Consider the following 22,019-nt stretch of genomic DNA (forward strand, 5'->3'; position numbering starts at 1 on the left):
TCGCTCCTAATCAAGTATTTGGGGCAAACTTTGGGGGATTGGCAAAAATGACTCTCGCACAACTGTGCGGCCTGATTTATTCCACCTGTAGCCCTTTGTGCTTGATTTGATTAGAATGCCTTTATGAACATTTAATTTGCTCATAAAAAATTGTACTTAGACATCAGATGGGCCAATTCAGGAGTTTAATTTTCTCGTTTTAAACAATAAAACAAAATCCCCCCAAATGAATAATGTCCTTGTAGGAAGGGCAATTAGCACCAATTACGACCTTGTAAAATTCTAGCACATTAGAAACCTAAGAACATGTATGAACATTTTAAACTCCCTTTGGTTTTCAAAATATTTACTTAAAAATTTGATGTAACATCAACATAGTTGTCAATTTAAAAACTTTAAATGGAAAGCCCTGATCAGCATCAAAGAATCACAAAATGGCTTGCATTTGCAGGGAGTTCATCCAGTTTCAACCCCCTGCCATGGGCAGGGACACCTTCCACTGTCCCAGGTTGCTCCAAGCTCCGTCCAGCCTGGCCTTGGACAGTTCCAGGGATCCAGGGGCAGCCACAGCTTCTCTGGGCACCCTGTGCCAGGGCCTCAGCACCTTCACAGGGAAGAATTTCTTCCTTATGTGTAATCTAAATAGGAAACACTGGGTGTGCAGAAGTCCAAACTAATGGTTTATGATGAGGTAACACCATGTAAATGGAGTGATTGTATTTCCAAGCCCATTCCTCTCCTGTTTTACTTTGTGGGTAAATCACCCAAACCCAGGGCAGCTGTGGGCAGTTTGGCAGCAGGTTTGCAGCTCATGCCTTTTTCCCTTTTGAGGCTTAAATCTCTCACTTTTAAGCTCTCTTTTCAGTGCTTCTGTGAACACATGAAACAAGAGCTGAAGGCATCTGCAGAACATCACAGGAACATCAACAAAGACAATTTATTTCCACCTCTACTTGGCAAAAATGGTCAAGAGACCACTATGCATATGCCATGCCTGTAAAGAAGTAGTTTAGCTTGTCCTCATCACTGGAATTACCATCCCAATGCAGATTTTATGATGTAAATGTCTGTCTGTGAAACTAGACAGTTTATACTCCCTCCTTATTAGCATTGTGCTCTTTTAAGAGCTGAATAAATAAATAAAGCTGAATGAGTTTGGCACTAAATTGGAAACCACTTAATATCAGTTAGTATTAAGTGACATTTTCTTTGAGGGTTTGGCCCAGCTGGTGGATCTTTAGTGTTGAAGGCCACAGTAGGAGATGAGACATTTTATTCCAACATTTTTATTTCTCTGTTTTGTTTATTGTAAGCCAAAAACTTTATCCAAGAATGAAGCAAACTTTTCTGGCTGTCCAGGAAGAAAAGGTTTCAAAGCTGACAAGTCCATTGACTGCAGCGTCTCCACAAGAGTGCTGTAAAAACAGAGCAAAACCAAAAATTAAAGAACGATCCATCCCATAGGAAATTTATTTAAATAGTTTTCTTTCTCTTCACCCATACATAATTCTTTAGCATGGAAAGTATAGTAGTATAAATAAGTATATGTATAAATAAGGATATGTATGGAAAGGAAAAGAGTGCACAGAGCAGCAGACCCCAGCCAGCACTGCTGAGAACACAATTCCATCAGCATTCAGAGAAAAACTCAACTTTTCAACTTTTTTAATCTTCTCTGGTTGCAATGCTGGGAGACTGAAAAAGATCTGAGACTCGTCCCCATAAACCACATGAGGAAATCCATTCTATCTGAACACATGGCAGAGTTCTCTCCTGATCACAGAACCAGAAAGAACAGCTACATCAATCTGTTACTTGCTATTATCAGGCTGCAAATAAGGCTCAAATGCTTGGCACTGCCCAACACAAAGAAATAAAAATTCCAAAGCTGACAGAAGCACCAAGATAATGAGTTTAAGAAACTTGCTCAATGTAAATGAATGCCAGGCCTAGTCTGTTCAGAAAGCTCTTCTGAAACATATGAAATCCTGCTTGCAGGGCAAAAGAACAAGATGCAGACTAAGTAATGGGAGTTACATTTTCTCTGCTTTCAGTTTAGAGGTCATCTGTTATTTTTAGAGTGGAGTCAATAATAAGAGAAAACAGTAAGATCCAGTCAGCACAGGAGAGGAGACAAAACTGACAGGAATCAGGATGAACTCTAACAAAAGGTGCTGGGCGTTTTGGTGATGGTGGCATTTTTTTGTGTGTTGTTTGCTTGGTGGTTTATTTTGGGGTGGTGGTTTTTTTGTGTGTTGTTGGTTGGTTGGTTGAGTTTGTTTTTTTTTCCTGAAGTGACAGGCAGTAGATCTGTGAAACTCCTTGTCAGAGGATATGGTGGATTCAGGAAGTTTAGTTAAAAGGGCAGCCTGAATAAGTACTTGAAAGACAGAGGTAGTTAAAGTCACTAACCAGATAACATCTGATTTATGAATCCCCCTGAATCCAAGTATTCTTCTTTTAATTTAAATACATGTACCCTCAAATGGAAAAAAATAATTAGAAGAGGCCATGGTCAAAAGGCTTGGTTAAGTGTAGTAAATGACTACATGGTGTAAATTTATCCATTCTTGAAAATCTAATATCCAGATGGAGGTTACAGAGAAGGATGTACATTTCCTTGCTACGTTCTCAGTTCTGCCATAACATGGACTGAACATTCTTGTCCAGCAAGAACAGCCACAGCAGCTGCATACCTGCAGTTACAGTAGAGGACACAGCCATCTTTGTGGAGCTGTTTGGCCAGCTCAAGCTGATGGTTGTCCATCAGCTTGTCATTTATTACTACTATTAGTGGTTTTCCTTTCTCTAGAGTCTCCAGGCAGCTACCAGCACCTACAAGAGAACCAGAAAACACAGTGAAAGGTGACACACCCTCCTACTTGCTGCTGAAACAGGATTCTTGAACAACCCACCCCTAGCTGTGGACCTCAACATGCCCAGCCAGCCCACCGCTGAGCGGGAGAGGCTTCATCCCACGGATCTCCCTCAGCAGGGCCCGGGAGCCCCGGGAAGCAGACGGGGCTCTACCTGCGTGGCTGATGACCAGGTCTGCGCTCTGCAGGTCCTCAGCCAGCGAGTCCTTGAAGCGGAACACTTCCACCGCCACGGCCGGGCTGCTGCTGGGTTGCGGCTGTGGCAACGAGCCCCGGCCCACCTGCAGCACCAGCTTCTGGTACCCACGGCTCTGCAGCGCCTGCGGGGAACGGGAGGGATGAATCGAGGGGGTAACGGGGGTGGGGAGGATGGTGGGAGATGAAGACAGGGATGGAGAAGAGGGGGATGATGGGGCGGGGTGACGGGGGTGGAGTGAAGGGACGAGGCGGAGATAGAGGGGGTGTATGAGGGGTGTTCTCAGCTCGGGCACTGTGGGGCCTGGCCCAGCTCCCGACTATGCCGGCCCGGGTACCGCTGTCCCCTCCCGTCCCCACTCCGTGCCACACGCCGTCCCTCCCCTTCCTCCACCAACACTTCACGCCTCTCCCCGCCGGAACCCCCCAACCGCTGCGGCCCGCTCAGGCACCCCGGCACCACTGCCGGGACGCGGCAGGGAGGGCGGGGCAGCTCGCGGCGCGCAGGCGCCAGCCCCGGGAGGGCAGGCCGGGACCGGAGCCGGTGCCGGTGTCTCGGCTGCCTGACCTTCAGCGCGGGCGGGGAGCCGGCGGCAGCGATCAGCTCGTCGAAGCTGGTGGTGCCCACGGTGACGAACACGGATTTCATGGCCGCCGGGACGGGACGGGACGGGCCGGCCGCGGGGCCGCCAGGGGGCGCCGCGCGCCCGCTCAGCGCTCCTGAAATGGCGGCCGCGCTGAGGGGAGGGACGGGGCGGGAGGGAGGGAACGCCTCCTTCCCTCACGGGCCCGACCCTCCCGTCCCCGAACGTCGCTTGTCTTCACGGTCCTGCCCCGTTCGCTTCGTCCCGTTGCCTCCGCCCAGGCGAGGCGGGTGTCACGGCGCTGTGGGGTTTGCCCGCACGTTGCCGCACCAGCAGGGATGGTGGCCGCTCTAACGAGCCCACTGTCCGCCAGCGTTTAGACCAAGACTGTCTCTGGTTTTCAGACTTTCAGGGAGGAGAGGTAAAAGAGAAATAAAGGAAAAGGGAATTCGGAAAGTTTTGGCCTCCATGTGTTATTTCAGCATTGGGGACCCACGTAACTCAAGGACAGCCTGGCTGGGTGTGTTCAGAAATGCCATGGCCAGAGCCACCTTCCCTTTACAGACTGACATTGGCCCAAGCCTCCCACAACACTTGTGAGAGTAACACTTTGACTTCTACCCAAAATTCTGAATATTAGATGTGTTAACACAGTCTTGTTCATTGACGAGTAAGAATGACCCCTGAACAGTTGCACAAACCGGGCTGGCAGTTTTGTTTCTTAATTGTAAGTGTAACACGATGCACAATGCTACAAAAATAAACCAAAGTTAGACATCTAAATCTGTTTATTCCCTGAATTAAATTTAACAGATGAGGTCACAATTGTATACACTGCATGTTCAAAGAAAGATGCAGCTGTCTTGAGGATACCTCTGATTGCTGTATTAATGCCTCGTTCACAATGCTCATTAGCCCCCTGTTGTTTTCATTTAGCATAATGAGCCACGCTGAAATGTATTTATTTTTTGATTAAAGCAAGTAGTGCTGACAGCAGACATGGCACTTTGGGGGAAAAAATGCTATAGAACCAAATAATATTGGTGTCCTGAGTGTGCAGGGACTTAGTGGCTCTGCCTAGCCTCACTCAGTTCTTACCTAAAGGGGCTCCAAGAGAGCTGGAGAGGGACTTTGGACAAGGACCTGGAGTGACAGGACAAAGGGTAATGAAAAAGGGCAGATTTAAATTAGAGATCAGGAAGAAATTCTTCCCTCTGAGGGTGGTGAGGCCCTGGCACAGGTTGCTCAGAGAAACTGTGGCTGCTCCTGGATCCCTGAAGTGTCCAAGGCCAGGCTGGATGGGATTTGGAGCACCCTGGGATAGTGGAAGGTGTTCCTGGCCATGGTAGGAGGTTGAAACTGGATGAGCTTTAGGGTACCTCCCAACCCAAACCATTTTATGGTTCTAACCTCAAGGTTAAATAAAGTCCCTGTCAGAGAGTGTGAGTGGAAGCCCCAGCTGAGGCTCATCTGGGCAATTGAGACCTATTAGTGCAGTCAGGGTCCTGACAGCTGTTGGACAAGAAGGTAGACTTGGGATGAAAGGAAAATGCTAAATTTTTCAGCTGTGTTGGAGATGAGGTTCAGCACCTGGTAAAGGACAGGATAATTAAATGTTAGGGGTTTTGGTTGTTTTTTTTCCATGTGTCACTGAAAGGCAGCGTCCTCTGCAGCTTGCACTCCTGGCTTCATGCTGTATAGGGGTTAGGAGAAAAAATATTCAGTGTAAAATTGCAGTGACTTAATTTTGTGTTGGAGTTTTCACTGGAGGATACATCCTGCTTGCATGTTGAATTAGGCTTGTTAGGGTGATTTTAAACTGAAGAGAAAAGGGAAAACTATCCATTAAGGGACTCAATTTCATGCTAATTTGTACCTGCTGTTTTAATTAGAAGTTGCGTAGGGCATAAGTAGAATTTTGCCCATGAGTGCTTGTGCTCTGGTCCGTAAGAACTACAGATCACTCTCAAAATAAGATACTTTGAGTTCATCCTGTGCAGCTTTAAGGCAGGTAGAGGTCATGTAATCCAGGCTTGGTGCTGTGCCTTGGTTCATTGCTGTCTTTGCCCTCTGTTCCTACAGATACAACCCCACAGTGATGCTGTTCAGAGAACTGACCTGACAGAGACTTGTTTGCAGTTATATCAGCTCACTCAGCTGCTCAAGCAGCACTACCAGCACAAGGGAGGTGGCAGAGCTGTGGTACCTTGGATTTAGTCTGGCTTAAAGGTCAGGGGATTGCACCTCTGTGCCCCCCTTCGTTGTCATAAACTGCAGCCACTTTCTCTGAGCCACGTGGCTCAGGCAGCTGAGTGCCTGCAGCCTTTGTGGCAAAGCTTGTGTGAACCTGGCCCTGCTTGGGCTGGACAGTCTCTCTTTGCAGTGCCAATTGTCTCTCTCCAAGCTCTGTGTATGTGGGATATTATCTAGGACAGTCCAGAAACGGGGGCTCAGTCTCACCTAATATAGTCCTGGACCCCAGGCTAGGAAAGGGCTGAAATGGAAGATAGGTTCTTATGAGAGCTTGCTCCCATCTGTGCTTTATAGGGCATAATTTATATTCTGATACTTTCTTCCTGTGACAACATCTGGGCAAGAAAGTGAAGATGTCATGAGTGCAAGCTGGTTTTTGTTGAGAGAGAAATGACACATCCCTCCCCTCTTCTCCTTAGCTGGTATTTGAAATGCTTCTGGATGGCTCGGTTTTGAGCACTGTCGCTTTGTATTCCATTCAGCTTGCCACAATTTACCCAGAAAGCTCTATAATTATATTATTCAGGGGTATGAAAGTGCCTGAAAATAAAATAGTCAGCTCACATCTTTGTTTCTGAAAACTACGTCCTGCCTTTAGTTTGCTCTTGAAGTCTAAAGGCTAACCCACAACTGTGGAGATAAAATTCTGATGCCCCCTGAAATGCATGGGCCACAGTGTATCAAATAATGAATCATTAAAAAATATACACCAACAGGAAGGCAGGAAACCTGTATGAGTCTACAAACTTCGATTTTCTTTGAAGGAAAAAAACCCAGTGACTGGCTAGTCATTGTCTTTCCTTTCCGTTGTACTTTGTGCACAGATTGATTCTCCATAAGGCTTGTGATACACTGCTGCAGTGGTTGACACGAGGCACAGGAGAGCAATTTGATTTCTCCACACTAAATTTATGTTATATTTCAGTACTTTTTATATGTTTATAGATGTGCAAAAAGAGTAAAGATACTCCTGCTTCTCTTTCTGATTTGCTTTGTATAAATTTGAACTGAAAAAATGTTTGCTTCCTTTTCCTCTCTCATTGAGATGTAGTGCTGTACCTATGAGGGTTGATATTTTTGTTACTGTAGGGAGCTTTGAAAATCAGATGGAGGATCTTTTGGGGAATAATTCCTTCATATTACTGTGATTCTGAGGTGCTTGGTCTGGGAAAATAACAGAGTAGCATTTGTCAGGCAAATGTCAATTGTGTACTTTGAAATACTTCATCACAACATTTCTACATCCTTTGGATTGTCTCTTTGTGGGCTTGTAATTTAGCAGCTGGATTGACAGGTGGATACACAAAGGCTCAGACTGGAGGCAGGGAGATGTTGGATCAACTCATCGGGGCTGACTGGCAGAAGACAGACACAGAAGCACATGGAGGAACTCTGTCTGCTGATTAAATATCTCACTCGTGGAATGGAAGAAGAGGCTGTGGCTTAGCCAGAATGAGTGTCCACCATCTGACAACTCTCGTGGATTTTTCTGAATTTTGCCACATACAATGGTGTCCCTTGGAGCCCCTGTTTCTGGAATTATGGAATCATAGTTTTTAAGGCCTTATGTTTCTGAAGAGGAGACAGAAAACCACTCAGCGACTCTTAAGGCCCCGAAGACTAACACACAAACAATATTTGTTAGCGATCTATAACTATGTATCTGTTTGTTACTCCTGTTTTGCTTTCTATTTAAACAATGTAATGATTCACGGAGACCTGAGCTTCAGGAAGCTCAGAGCTTACTCATTTATAAAAGTAAAGTGCTGCTGGCCTTTGCTCTCATGTGAATGGGAGGGCATCTCTGCCCTGGGATACAGCACATGCTGTGCTTCAATCCTTGCTTCAGGGACTGTGGCTCAGCTGATTTGTACCAGCCCTTGAGCTGGATCCTTACTGATGCTTGAGGCCTCTGCTAGTTTTCTGTCATGAATGAAATGCTCGCCTTAGAGAACCAGAAAATGGGCTTCATATCAAATAAAATTTCTCAAAGCTGGCAATTTTCAGTAGTGTTTGGGTTATTGGGAGATGAAAGGGAATAATCTGAAGAGTGGTGGCAAACCAGGCCAGTGTGCAGAGGTAGGAAGGGGTCTGAGATCTCTTGCAAGGAAGACTCAGTGTGGTGATGTCTCCTGGCAGCTGGTCCCCTCAGCTCCCCTGGGATTCTCCTCCCATGACAGCCTGGCACTGTTCCTTGCAGTCTGTGGAGAACACACAGCACCATTCCTGCCTGCTGGCCACCAGCAAACACCTCCACAGCAGTCCACTGTGTGAACACCCTGCCACTTCATTTTCCTGCATAATCCCTCTGACAACCAAATCTATTAAAAATTCATTTTCATCCAGGCAAATCAGACTCCCTGAAATCAATTGAGCTTTGTTCTCTGAGGGCAGCTTGTGCTGGTGCAAATATAATCAAATCCTGAGGTGCCTTGCATGCATTTTTACAAGCACTGAGATGGAATTTGTGTTTCAATTATTCTTTTTGATGTGCATTTTTGAAGGAAATTAGAATATTATGCTCAAGCAAACCAACAGTTTTAGATCTTTAGGAAGGAGCTCCAAGTGAGCCAAATTCATTTCCCAGACAGTCCCAATTATACAAGTGCATACAAATATCTCTGTTTGCCATGCAGCATAAAAATAGGTAAGGAGGTGAACCCAGCGTGAACTCAGACTAATTTCACTTCTGTCCATATGCCTGCTGTTCTTCAGAAGCTGGCTTGAGGCAGCAGCAGTTTATGTAGAGTGTTTGAATTGTTCTCCAGAAGTATTCAGGGACACTTAAGTCAGTCCACTGATGAAGTAAATGGATTTTGGAAATATGTAGACTTGCTGGATATGCCTTACAATTAATGAAAAGCTGCTCTAATTCTGCCAGAAGAGCAAAGGGCTATTGGGCAGACACACAGCAGTGGTGTTTATACCAGGAGAGGGCTGCCTGCCTTCGCTGCAGCGAGGGCACCCAGCCTGCAGGCTCCGTTCGGCTCCATCTTTTCTGCATAGCATTAGCATCTTCCCATTTGCAATGCCTGTTTTTAATTCCCAAGCTGGCTCTCAGAACCAAAGTGAAACAGTGAAAGCATTTGAAGTTCACTTCCCAGCCGATCAACAGCCACAGGCAACACAGATCCACTCAAGGTCTGAAAATCCAGCGATGTTTCTTGGACTGAGCCTGCCTGTTTGCAGCCAGTCTTGTTCAGAGGAACGGTGCCCTCTGCAACATTCCCAAGCCTTTGTAACAGCAGCAGGGGTGCTAAAAGCAGTGACAGTCATGATTCATTTCTCTCTCCTGTTTGTTTGTGCTAATAAGATGATAGCTTATTATTTACAAGCAGTCTAGTTTCCATTAGACATCAGGGATCACAGCAGCCACGAGATACTCAGCAAAACCACTGAGCTCAACTTGGAGATTCTTTAACAGCTCTGGGCCACCATTTTTGTTTTGTGTGCATGATATACAGCATATACTGAGAAGAATCAATACCAGAAACATCTTTGCATGCATTTCCTGTTTATGGCCGCCTTTTTATCACCAGAAATGCTAGAAATATTTTATGCAGAGGCAAACCAGGAGGTTAATGGTATGCAATGAATTTCACACAGATGAAAAACTGTGGCTTTTATTTTTTAATGTTCTAAGGATATATGCAGAGAGAAATGTAAGAGAGATCTAAAATCATACTTTCAACTGGAAAACTGGAAATCTGTTTTGAGTCTGTGTGCCTGTGTACTCTACAAATATATCCTCTTATTTAGGTATCAACACATACTGGTGAATCTTCTTTCAGGATTTTTTGTGTCATAATTCCAGGATAACATTAAGCTGTTTAAAATAAATAATTCTACAACTTGCTGGGAAATACTGCCAGATTCATCCCAGGTATGACTGAACTGGCTTACATCTAAATCAGATCTTGGTGTTATGTTTAGGAGAGCCATTATTGCTGCCTGCACTAATGTCAAAACAAGACTGTTTTATATTATCTTGCCTGTAGAGAAAGCTTCTGAACTCAGGATAGTCCTGTTTGCTTCACCCTGTAGCATGCTTGTGCATGGCCACCTGTACTTCCATCCACAGTAATCATGCCTTTCCCTTTCCCTTTCCCTTTCCCTTTCCCTTTCCCTTTCCCTTTCCCTTTCCCTTTCCCTGCTGAAAACAAGAGCTGTTCAGCTGCTGAATGTTTGTGTTCATTACATGAGGCTTTGTGTACCAGTGTTTCCTGTTAGTGGCACAGTACAAAGCACTGTTCTTGTCACTGTGCCATCTTAAAACGGTGATTCATGGTTAAACCCGTCCAAATGAAGGGCCTTGGTTTTGGTTTGTCTGATTTGTAAGCGTATCACAGATTGGAATGATGGCTGAGGGTAGACTGAAGCCTTAAATCTGTCCAAAAGTGGGGTGAAACATGGCAGATGTACAGACAGGTCAGCTTTATGTGCCTTGCTTGGAAGGTGGAACTATTAAGGCTGAAAAGTTCTTCACACTTCCCAGCATGGTCCAGGTTTAATCCCTTTGGTAATGGCTCTGAGCTTTCAGTGTGGGTATGGGCAGCTGGCCATCAGAATTTGAACTGAGGACATTTGCAGGCTGCTGGGCCACTGTTATGTAGAACAGCATCAGGCTGCTGTCAGACAGTGCTGAACTTGACCCAGTGTCTTTGCCATGAGGCAAATAATGTTCCTTTTCTGTCCCTTATCAAAGGGATGTAATTGCCTGGCAGCACCCACAGTTATATGTTGACACTTCTGACATAACTAGTAAAATAAATTAATTTTTCCAAAGGTAATGAGGTTGATATTAAAGAAATGATTCATGCCTAAGATCAAAAGGAAATGTCTTCTGAAGCAGTGTCCCATGTCCCTCCAGGGCCTTAGATTTCTGTCATCATAGGTAAAATCATTCCCTTTGGTTTCTCTGAACCTGGAATTTTATTTTCTTATTTTGTGAGGCAGTGACTTGGTGAGGATTCAGGTAAAATCTTTATTGATTCTGAGATTGGTATTACACAAGGTACTGCTGGGATATAGTGGTCCCTTACCATTTTCTGTTTATGAACAACCTATCCCAGGGTGCTAATTAGTTGGAGGAGTTGCATATACACAGAGCACTGGTTTGTTCCTCTGTAAAAATACATTTGGGGTTGATGTGACTTGGCTTAATTGTGAACATCCTGTATTTTCTGAAATCAGCAAGGTAATAGCAAAAATTTGTGAGACTGGTATTTTTCACCTAAAAATCTAATTACAAATATTTGGTTAATTCTTAATAACAACCATCCTCATTAGGGATTTGTTAGATGCAATAAACACATTTAAATATTTTTTTTAACTTCCACAAAATCTGGCCACATCTTGCTTGCACTGAATAAGATCTGTACTTGGGGGGTGGTACCTTTGTTCTGTGGTTGTCATCAGCTATTTTCTTGTCCCAGGTGCTGTGCAGGCTGGAAGAAATTCTTCTGTGTGCCTTACTTTGACATACAAATATGATTTGTGTCATGCCAGGTGTTTCTGTTCTGACTTCAAGGATGCCTGAGCAAACATGAGGGAAAGCATGGCTGGTTGTAATCTGTGGCTTCTGAGATTAGGTAATGCAGATGCCTTAAACTGATCTTAAATGTTCTTTGGGATGCTTTATTTTGCTCAGAGGAAGAATGTTCACATCAGACTCAGATGAAAGTCTTGAAGATATTTGTGGGTTCTAGGTAATAATGATACATCAGTTTTAAATTGAAGCCTGTGCTTCAGAAGTGGCTGCACTAGGAGGAACCAGCATGATCTCCATGGGTTTATGCAACAAAAATGAACACCAATTACAGTGCTTTTTTTCCACTGGGACTTAGCCCATCATTTTGTCTAATTATGGTATGAATCCCACAATGGAGAAACCCTTCTTCTGCAAAGAACCAATTCCCCCTAGAAATGCTAAAAATCTTAAAGTACTCCAATTATAATGAATTTTGCAATAGATAAAGAGAGCCTGTGCCAGCCACTTACCACATAAAAATAAAAGAAACAAAACAAAACCGCCAGAAAAACATGAAGGACTACCCTGAGAGACAAAGAGGGAATGTGTAATAGTTTGTATAAACTCCTCTCATTCTTTATCTAGGCTCCTACTAAATAAAATGACTGATCTATGAAGCATTACTATCAATTGATTGCTGATGTATTTACTGACATACACTCAAGGAATAATGTTGGACTAGAGAGGAAGAAAATGGCTGAAAACATGTTCTGCTCCACTAAGAAATTCTGAGACAATGAGACCAGTAGTTCTGTCACCAGGCATGTTACATCCCCAAATGCTTTGCCTGTGGTCAAGAAGGGAAAAACCTCTGATTTCCTCACTCACAGCCCTATCCTTCAGCCCAAGTTCCAGCACTGCAGATCTGAGATGGTTCACTAAGCTGCAAAGCTCTGCTGAGGGTTGTTCAAAAGACTGCTGAGTGACAAAAAAGTCAGCAGAGAGAAGAGCTGCAAGGCTTCTTTGACACAGTGGAGGATGAGAATGACAAAGATTAAGCTACGGTCACTCGGGGATGAAAACTCCACACAAACATATTTTATTTTGCCTGACGTTCTCTTATGAGTTTAAAACCAGCAGTGGTAACTAAAGAGGCAGTGTTTAATATTGAAATTGCCTTCCCCAGCTGCTGGTGAAATTGAATCCAAACTCTTATTTTCCTTCCATAGAATGCAATATATGTTCATACTTTATAACACTGAATAAAAGATTTTTCAGACTCGCTTACAAGAAAGAATAAGCAGCCTTCCCTAGAGGAAGACTGCATTTATTTACAGATTGGTCTGCTAAAAAAATCCAAACCAAATGATGATTACTACTGAAAGATGATACCTTGGGAAGTGAAAACCTGGTACAGCTGGATCTAATCACCTGAGGGAGTGACAACAGCTCTCATGGCTTTGAGGCTGTAGAGATGTTTGTTTGTCATGTTTGTCTTTCCTTCAAGGAAACCATTGAGAGAATTTATACACCCAGAAAGACAAAATCTCTGTTAGACAAAACCTTGCAACTCTCAAATCTTCCTGCTTCAATAGCACAACTCAAACCATGTAGTAGCAGTCCAGGGAGAGCTGGTTGTTTTCTCCTTATTTTACCTTTAAATTACATTCAAACATTTTATTTAGATAATTCCTTGCTATCAGTTTCCTGTGTTCTTCTGTGAGTGGTTGTGATGTGCAAAGGTAAATGGAAGGAGCAGCACATGGAATGTGCACAGAGGCAAACTGGGCACAGCCAAGCTGCATTTGCTGTACCCAACCTCAGGGGAAAGGGCTGCTTGTCCAAAGAAACTTTTCAAAGCAGGTCACACCTAGAAAAAGCAGACTCATTCTCTGTCTGCATTCCCAAGTCCTAGGCTTTGGCTCCTGCATTTGATTTGGCTGCTGCTGCTTTCTCAGCGTCTGCTGCCTGCTGTGAAGGAGATCACATTGCTCTGAAGTGAGAAATGACTGGTCTTCTTGTCTGATGTATCCTAATGTGTATTTTTACTTTCTATGAACATCACCGGCACTCTGCTGTTGATTCATTCCTGTGATTTACTGTGTGGCTGTTGTGTTTAGATTCAGCTGGATCATGAGTAAACCAGTAGGAGAAAGCTACAGTCACACATCTCTCCACAACAGACCTTCCTTGGCCTTGCACACCTCTTGTATGGAATAATATTCTCTGTGTCATGGGTACTTGTGTGCCTGCATAAACTGGACACTCTGACCTAAAGTTTTCATGATAAGTATCTTGCTCTGTCCCCTGCTCTTGAGGTGTGAATAATTCTTGTGTTCTCAAGTTTCCTCAGAAGGATAATAAAAAATAAAGAGGCGACGATGCTGAACTAATCAGTATTCATAAGATGGAAAGGCTTCTCTGAGCTTTTAAGTGGCAGAAGTGACACCAAATGTAAAGGTGTTGTCTACAAGCTTTATGTCTGAACTGTGACTTGCTCGTGGGTATTAAAGGCAGCTTTCTAGAGAAAGGCCTTCAAGACATCCCACTGCCTCAAAGCATGGTCAACTTTTCTAATCTCTTTGTTATTGCTGTTGTCCAGCATGGGCCTTGAAGACACTGAATTTCCACTAAAGCAGTAGCCTTTTGGGGACGTTTTAAGAATTCTAAGCCAGCAAAATTCATTGAAAAAGTAGAAATAGAACAAAATCTCACCCTGGCTAAGTATACACTCAGTCTGTCAGCATTTCTTTTCCAAATTGCTTTGCAGCAAATTATTATTCATCTGAGCAGTGTGAGTGGAGGGAAGCAAGTCAGTGGAGCAATGATGTGTCTATAGTGAATTGATGGATAGGTACCAGCAAAAGTCAAACAAAGGAAAAGCAGCCTCAGCACTCTGATCCCAGGGGTTTCTTTCTTCCTGAGAAGCTTGTAGAAGTGCATATGGAGAATATTGCTGTGCTGTGGTTATCTGTTACCCATCCCTTCGGTGCTGGTTATGCTCTGAAACAATAAACACCTCGGAAATTCAGCACAGCATTAGCTCAAACCAGGTGCATTCAGGATGTTTCCTGCTTCTTCTGTTTTGTTGGACACAAACAACAACAAGAAGTCACATTTCTCCCCCTCTAGGTGCAAACATGAAGTGCAAACTGGTCTGGTGTTCCCATCCTGACAGAGTCAGTGCTGAAAGGGCTGTTCAGAGCTTTTCCGAGGTGTGAAAGCATGAGAAATTTGTGAACAACAGCAAACCCACGTCAGTTTGATTCTGCAGTGACAAGCTGTAAGATTTGCCACCGAGTCTACTGCACCAACCTCACCCTGGCCCAGATTTGAGCTTCCTGGGGCATTATGTCCTAGTCATGCCACAGCAAACCTGGACAGGTCCTTATAACCTAAAGATTATGGAGTAATATCACAAAAAGTGCTTCATGCAACTGCTGTGACCATGAATTAGTTCGAATTAGGATTGCTGAGGCATAAGGAGTAAACTGGAAATACCCACTTTTGAGTTCTGGGCCAAAGACAGAATTCTGATATGGGGAGAATAATGGGAAGCTGGAGGATGCCAAAGCCTGTGGTACACTCAAATCCAGCTCGTGGCTTTGTGCTGTCCTGTAAAGAGTGTCCCAGTGCAGCACTTGCTTGTCCACACAGTTCAAAGGGTAGCCCAGGGCCAGTTTGCTTCCATATCTCCCCTGCATTGTAAGGAAGAGCTTCTCTGCCTGTCGTTTGCTCCCACCTGTGGGGTACACAGAAATATCCCAGACAGGTCCTACTTGATCCTTCAGCATTGTTGGGAGGGATGTATTTTGTCGTTTTTTGTTTTTTTGGTTTTTTTTTCATAAAAATACATAAATAAACTTCATCCAGAAGCTATGTGGTGCCAGTGTTTGAGAACTTGAAGAAGAACTGGCTTCAGGACAACAGCCCAGCTTAAATGAGATAAATTTCTTGCTTGTAGAGAAGAACAGATTTCAAGCATCAAAGAATGTTGCTGAGCTCTCATTTGGCTTTCAGGTGCCTTTTGTTGTCTGGTAATTGATTTTTATTAAATGGTACTGTGAGAGCAGGACTATGGCCATGCAGAGAGAATTAATGCAGAGAGAGTCAGCTTAGGAAGTCTGCGGCTATTGCTATTAGCTTGATCAAATTATACTTTGAAAATGGATTAATAAATCTAGAGGAGAAGGAAGGGAGGAGAAGGTCTTTTGAATTATTCATCATTTGTTTGACAAGTTTACATAGCCATGAAATGCAGGTGGGAGTAAAAGGAGTGGGTTATTTATTAATTGCATATGAATTGCACAGATCTTTCCCTCTTGCAGCCAGATCTGCTTTCACATTTTAGCTTTGACTACAGCTGGACAAATTATTTTTGCCTTCAGCTGAAGAAATTCTAAGTACCTTTGAAAAATCCAATCCATCAAAATTCATATTCAGTTTATTTTTTCACTCTTAACATCAGTCATCTTAGATGATACTTTAACTATTCTTGATAATGAAAGGACTGAGGAGGAAATGTTCATATATCACATTCTAGAGAGCAAGTGTACAAGAAACCAAATTATACTTGTGGTTTTTTCAGGCTTTATTTTGATATCTGTGCCCACAGAATGAAGGCAAGGAACTGAAGACTGCTCTTACTCTTGCTAGAATTTCACAACCTTCTGTGAAGCCTGAGAATGGTGAAGACCTGAGAGGGCTTTATGGGGTAGGGCTCTTGGCAGATGGAATGTATAACATGCAGTTCCTTTTTGTGAACAAATGCGAACTCTGTGTCAGGAACCGTAACTGAAAATACCTTCCCCAATCCACAAGTATTTATCCTTTTTACTTAACATTCTGTGTAGTCTTTTTTTTGAGCCCACTGCAAAGATCGAGCAGACCTCACCATCTCCAGGTTTGTTTTCCTACCAAAATGTCAACAATTGAGTCTACAGCTCATGTACCAAGAAAATACCGTTTGGGATTTCCCCTTTCCAGATATATCCCCATCTGAATTTCTAGCCATGAATGTCATTGTACAACTGCACAATTTTTGAAAGACACATGAACAAACTGTGAACAAGCGTCCATACCAGAATGTAGCTGAAGTGTAGACACAACACAAAGATGGATATTCTTTGAAAAAAAGTACAACCATCCCACAATTTCACCTCACTTGCTCCCTAACCTGTAGCAAAACAGGTGACTTGTTGCACTACCTGCCAGCAGAGGAATTGTCTGCGTGTCTCCTGCTCTCCAAACCTGCTCTGAAGCTGGAGCTGTCTGGCTGCACTTACGTGGACTCTTCCCTCATAAGCAGTTACCTCATTAGTGACTGCAGGGTAAGGATATGTAAGGATATGTAAGTTCCTAGTGAGGACAAGTCATACATCTAAGCTGTCATTAATGCTGACAGTTAAATGGATGTGTGACTTCGCATAATTTCTGTGATTTGAACATTTTTTATTTCTTTTTCAAGTAAAATCGGAAAAGGTCCTTTGGGAAGGATCAAGGATCAGGACTGATCCTCTGCTGAGTTATGTTGTTTGCAAAATCACATCTTTCTCTGCAGCCCTGCAAGGATCTGAAAATAAATGTTTATATTTATTCTGACGTAGAGAAGGAAAATATTCTACATACCAACCCTTTCTACTCGATACTTAAGGGTCTGTTAATACAGAAAATGCATGCTTGTGGATGGAAATCATGTGGGTGAGATTACTCAAGGATTAATCCCGTCTGGTTTGGGGAGTCACACCATACTCCTGACAGCTCCCAGACTAAGAACCCGGGGAGATTTGGGAGCGATGCTGGTTGTTTGATGAGAGAGGCTCGCTCTGGCCTCACAGTCCCACCCACAAGGGGCTGCTCCTTCAGAACAACAGGTGGCTGTCTTCCCCCGCAGGCAGGGCATGGAGGAGGTGAGGAATTTACTCAATACTCAATTTGTTTCTAGTGTCTGAGATGGGACTAAGGATGGGGGCAGACTGTGCTGGTTCAAGTAATACTCATACAGACTGGTAGAAGATTTTCTTGCCCAGACACTCCCTGTGGCCAGCAGTTGGTTTGGAATAGTGGCACCATCTGAGCCTGTATGTGAGCTGGTCTTTCAGATCCACGGGTGGGAACGTACAGAGCAGTCAGTGACTCACCATTGATAGCACTAAGCCTCTTTATTTTTGTAAAAACCCCCGTTTTCTATAGCAGATGGACAAGTGGGAAGGAAACAGCCTGCTGAAGGGGAGGGTATGACTGTGAGACCTGCAGTGCTCCAAGATGCAGCAAACCCATGCAAAATTTCCAATAACCACTTTTGAAAGCCAAAGAATGCCAAACTCCACTAGAGACCACTCATCAAACAGCTCAACACATCCCAACAGTCTCTTTTCCCAGAGATATCCCTCAGGTCTGGGACATTGCAAATGATAGTGAAAAGAGGGGAAAGGAATTCTATTTCTCAGTGGGAAAGGCTTTAAAATGTACTGGCATTGTACAGACAAATGAGGCACCCTGAGTGCCTCTGGGGCTGGAGATGTGTCAAGTGGTACAGAGACTTTATGTGAAATGAAGCTTTAGAAAGGAAAACTTGTCCTTTTCGTGTGAGAAGATAGGGCTGCCTACCATAAGAGTACTACATAAAAATACACAATCTGCCCAAAGATACCATCTGATATAGAAAGTGATTACTCATTTATTTAAAGGATATTAACTGAATATGTTTTAAAGTGTTGTGAGACTCTTCTGAATTAACATTCCTTGGTGTGATGGAAAGAAGCTCAGTTCCTGACATGTACCTCAGGGGCCATTTTGGCTGAGATCAGAGCAATCAGAATCTGTAATTTTCCATTAGTAGGTCTGATATTTTATGTCAATAAAAGTCTGTCAATAAAAGCTGAGTCTGTCCTGCAGACTCTTGGATACAAGGCTTTTCTGCAGACAGTTGTTCTGGGAAGCTAAGGTGGTTTAGTTGCTGATTTAATAACATCAGAACATTTCTGGTCTAGGTAAGTTGTAGTTTTTGAATGGAGAAGTTTTACAGGGTAAGTCAGATGTTGAGCCTGGGCTAGGCTGCCTCATGATGGCTCAATGAATGAGACATACCAAGCCAACTTGAGCTGCGTAGATTTTTGTTAATTTTAAATGTCATTGACTAACTCACTAGCCATCTGTCTTAGCTGGATTAATATCCAGATCATCACACAAAATTATGGCTCTTGTGTAGTACTGAGAGTAGCACTCCTCGAGGAGCCAATCTTTAGATGGGGTGTGAAGCCACCATCCTGCCTGGTGTTGTCCCCATAGAGGGTAACCTGCCTCCTGCCATTTTTCCAGGGGAGCACAGCCAAGCATGGCATGGAGAGACACTGCTGAGAGTGAATTTTTTGCTGTATTCCCTCATACAATCACTGTTCTGGTTCACTGTCCAGGGCCAGGTTGGACGGGGTTTGGAGCAACCTGGGATGGTGGAAGGTATCCCTGCCCATTGGCAGGGGGTGGAATGAGATGATCTTTAAGGTCCTTTCTAACCCAAACCATTCAGGGATTCTGGGATTCACAGATGTGGGGGTTAATGAAGTAAAAAAGAGTTATTCAATGTAAGGAAGCAATGTTTAAATGGTTTTGTACTCAATCCATCAGTGAGAAGTAACACTAGTCCTGCCCGTGGATCCAGTGTATCCAGTGGGGATGGTACTCGTCATTCTGCTTCCCCCCTGCCAACCATCTGTACAAGCCACACTCCCAGTCCAAACAGCTCACCCAGACCTTTAAAGGTAAGCAAAAAACCTGTGGTACACAAAGCATTTGAAGAACAATTCCGTGCTGCTATCACAAGCCCATGTGACAGTGTCTCCTCTAATTTTGCACTGGGTTTGTGTGAGGACTTTATACTTTCCAAGTCCTTGCAGAGAGCAGAATTGGCAAATAAGAGCGTATGTACATGTGGAAAGCATCCAGGGGATTTTATTGCTAAACTAGAGTTGGACTGTAATAAAGTGGATAAGCTGTGTAAAATACCTGCCCTTTAGAGATGTGGCTGAAACAATTCACTGAAGGTTTTTCTGTGAGAGGCAGTGGCTCTCCCAGGAGTGATTTGCAGTACTTGGTTCCATCTTTTCCATCCGTGGAAGCAAAGCCTACCTCTGTACGCCACTCATAGGACTGGGTCAGATTGTTGTTCCATAAATTTAAATAAACATTTCTTTCCCCCATGAGATTCCATCAGGATATTTGAATCCAATTGTGTCTTTCAGTGCTCAGTGAGTTTACTTTCCATCTGCATGTTCCCTATTAGTCTGTGTCCAAAGCTGTTCCCACTATTCCTTGCTGCAGTGCCAGGCCCTGGCATTTCCTCAGCTTTCTTTGGAGGAAAACAAATCAAAAAACTTTGGAAGAACTTGTCTGTCTTTTGAGGAAGAAAACCCAATATGGATATGAGAGAACATGTTATTATGAACTGGAGTCTGTTAGGAGAGCAATGTCAATTGGGCTCCCCAAACTCACACTACATTTTAATTACTGAGTGATACTGGGGAGCCTAAAAGGCATAAAAATGTTTGTATTCAGCTCAGGTAATATAAAGGAGGACAAAGGAAGAGGTAGAATGTCTTTTAAGGTTTTTTTATCTAATTTCCTGCTGCTGCTTTCTTTTTCTTTTAAACCTTGCTTAAATTTTGGCTTTATTTTTTTTTCTCTTTTAAAGTTCTGTCTCTTTTTGATATCTGGCGTGCAACTAAATGGGTTCTAATGAGAGAAAGGCGTAGTTCCAGCAGGTGATGAAACATTTGTATACTTCAGAAACTCCACTGTTTAATTGCCATTCAAGTGGAAAAAAGCAATTTAATGTTTTCCTTCTTCAGTGGGAGAAATGCCTGAGAATTTTCAAGCCACTGATAATTTCTGTGTGTGCCCTGTGGGCTCTTCCCATTTACACCACTTCACTTTGTTGATTTAGAGAGAGAGGTCAGCAAACTCAGGCTCCAGGACACATTCTGCTGTGTTTCTCTGGGTTTTTGGCTGTCATTAATGTGGCTTTTCCCATTTTCTGTGAGGTTTTTAGAGGGATGTGAGCCTTCCCTGACAGCAGTGGGTTTCTGCAACGTCGATTTTATGGAGACTGTTGCACACGTGCTGCCTGTAGTGCCAACAGCCAGCGACACCCTCCAGGTGCTGCTGAGGGTTCTGCAACAAGTTGTGGGGCTCAACAGGCAGCCAGACCTTCTTTCCACCACCTTTTTGCTGAAAAAAGGACCTTTCCCAAGCACAGAGCCCTCTTTGCTTTGGGCTTCCTAAGTGGTGGGGATCCTGCTGTGCATTTCCACGTCTGTGAACTGCTGCACGTTCTCAGTGCTCTCTGGGGAGGCTGAGATGGGGGAGACAACGTGCTTCAGGCGCAGGAGCATGGAGAAAAGCAGGATCAGGAGGATAGCCAGGAGGGTTAGGAACAATCCCACGTACACGTAGAGGCTGGAATATTTGTCTGCTGTCGTGTCTACTTCAGTAGCCAGAGTTGGAAGGTGGACACGGCCAGTCAGGTTTCCACGGAACTTGAAATAAATCTCAGTCATTGCTCTCTGTCAGCTTTGGTCCATTTTCTGTGTTTACCTTCAGATCTCCTGTCTCCCCTCACCAGACTCACAAAGGAGGTCAGGAGAGGAAACTTAGCACAGATGGCATGATGGCTTCAGCAGGAGATGCTCCATCCTCTCGGTGTCAAGGCTGCTGTTCACACAGTTACGCAAACTGCGAGGGACAGGCCTTTGCAAACCATTTTGCACGTTGCTGTCATAATGACAACAAGCATCACACTTGTGCTTTACACTTCCTTCTGGCTTTTATTTCGTCCTAAAAATACTTTGGGCCTCCTTTTGGTAGGTCACCTCCTTTGGCAGGTGAAAAGCTTTGGTCCTTCTCTCAAGCGGAGCTGCAAAGGTTTGCACAGCTTTGGTCTTTGCAAGTGTTGCTTTTCCAGACAGACTGAGCAATCAGCTTTCTGCCAGCTTCTCCCACAGCAGGTGATTTATCCTTGGGTGAGCTGGGGAAGGTTGTTTTCTGCTTTGCCAGACTGCTGGGGGATCCCTTCTCTCCCAATTCAGAGCTATTGGTACTTGCTTAAGGAGTATGGAGTTCTGAATTGCTCATTAGGAACAGTCAAAAAGTCGGCTTTCTAAAGGGAAAAAAGTGAGAGAGAGAGAAGTGACACCAGGTACCAAAATAGCCTAGCCTGTATGTGGTATCTTTAGAACAAATAGATAAGAAAACCCCTGTCATGCTCCTGTGGGACACCTTGAGAAGAGGAGAAGCACTGAGTATTTAACTTTAGGAAAAAACCGTGCAAAGTTAATTGTTAATGTCTCCTCTGGTAACACGTTCCTTATGGGTACAAGAAGGCCCCACAGTCTGTGGAATCAGATGTCAGAGAGGGAGGGAAGATATGAATCCAATTAGTGTTTTTCACCATGTGTCTCATTTATTGTGTATCAGGACCCTCTTTTTCTGAGGCTGGGTGCACCTGGCAGCTGTCCAGAGCCCTACCTGTCCCCCTGGAGCAACTCTGCTGCAGGATATGATGCTTCCCTCACCTCCTGGCAGCAGAACTTACTGGAAATAGGGGGAATCTTAACGTTTTAGCAGTTTCAGTTCTTCCAGCTGGAA

The 22,019-nt window shown here is 43.9% G+C and overlaps 2 protein-coding genes across 2 annotated transcripts; both read right to left on the minus strand.

Annotated features, from left to right (window-relative positions):
• Positions 1-1,278: 1,278 nt before the first annotated feature.
• Positions 1,279-3,807, minus strand: LOC309577420 (UDP-N-acetylglucosamine transferase subunit ALG13-like). Its single transcript, XM_082289428.1, has 4 exons — positions 3,640-3,807; positions 3,031-3,196; positions 2,697-2,835; positions 1,279-1,415 (listed from the first exon to the last, which is right to left on the minus strand). Exons 1-4 carry the CDS (start codon positions 3,718-3,720, stop codon positions 1,304-1,306), a joined length of 498 nt encoding a protein of 165 aa, XP_082145554.1. The 5' UTR covers positions 3,721-3,807; the 3' UTR covers positions 1,279-1,303.
• A 16,846-nt stretch (positions 3,808-20,653) lies between these two features.
• SERTM2 (serine rich and transmembrane domain containing 2) lies at positions 20,654-20,932 on the minus strand (the record flags this gene model as incomplete). Its single annotated transcript, XM_082289683.1, has 1 exon — positions 20,654-20,932. One exon carries the CDS (start codon positions 20,930-20,932, stop codon positions 20,654-20,656), a length of 279 nt encoding a protein of 92 aa, XP_082145809.1.
• Positions 20,933-22,019: the final 1,087 nt, after the last annotated feature.

This window comes from Coloeus monedula (assembly GCF_965178545.1).
Source record: "Coloeus monedula genome assembly, chromosome: 12".
Classification (NCBI taxonomy): Eukaryota; Metazoa; Chordata; class Aves; order Passeriformes; family Corvidae; genus Coloeus; species Coloeus monedula.

Excerpts from the sequence above, each read along its gene's own strand:
- LOC309577420 (XM_082289428.1), bottom strand. The coding sequence starts at position 3,720 with ATGAAATCCGTGTTCGTCACCGTGGGCACCACCAGCTTCGACGAGCTG. Across the intron at positions 2,836-3,030 it reads CCTGGTCATCAGCCACGCAG|GTGCTGGTAGCTGCCTGGAG; the intron begins GTAGAGCCCCGT and ends GTTCTCTTGTAG. Across the intron at positions 1,416-2,696 it reads GTCCTCTACTGTAACTGCAG|CACTCTTGTGGAGACGCTGC; the intron begins GTATGCAGCTGC and ends CTGTTTTTACAG.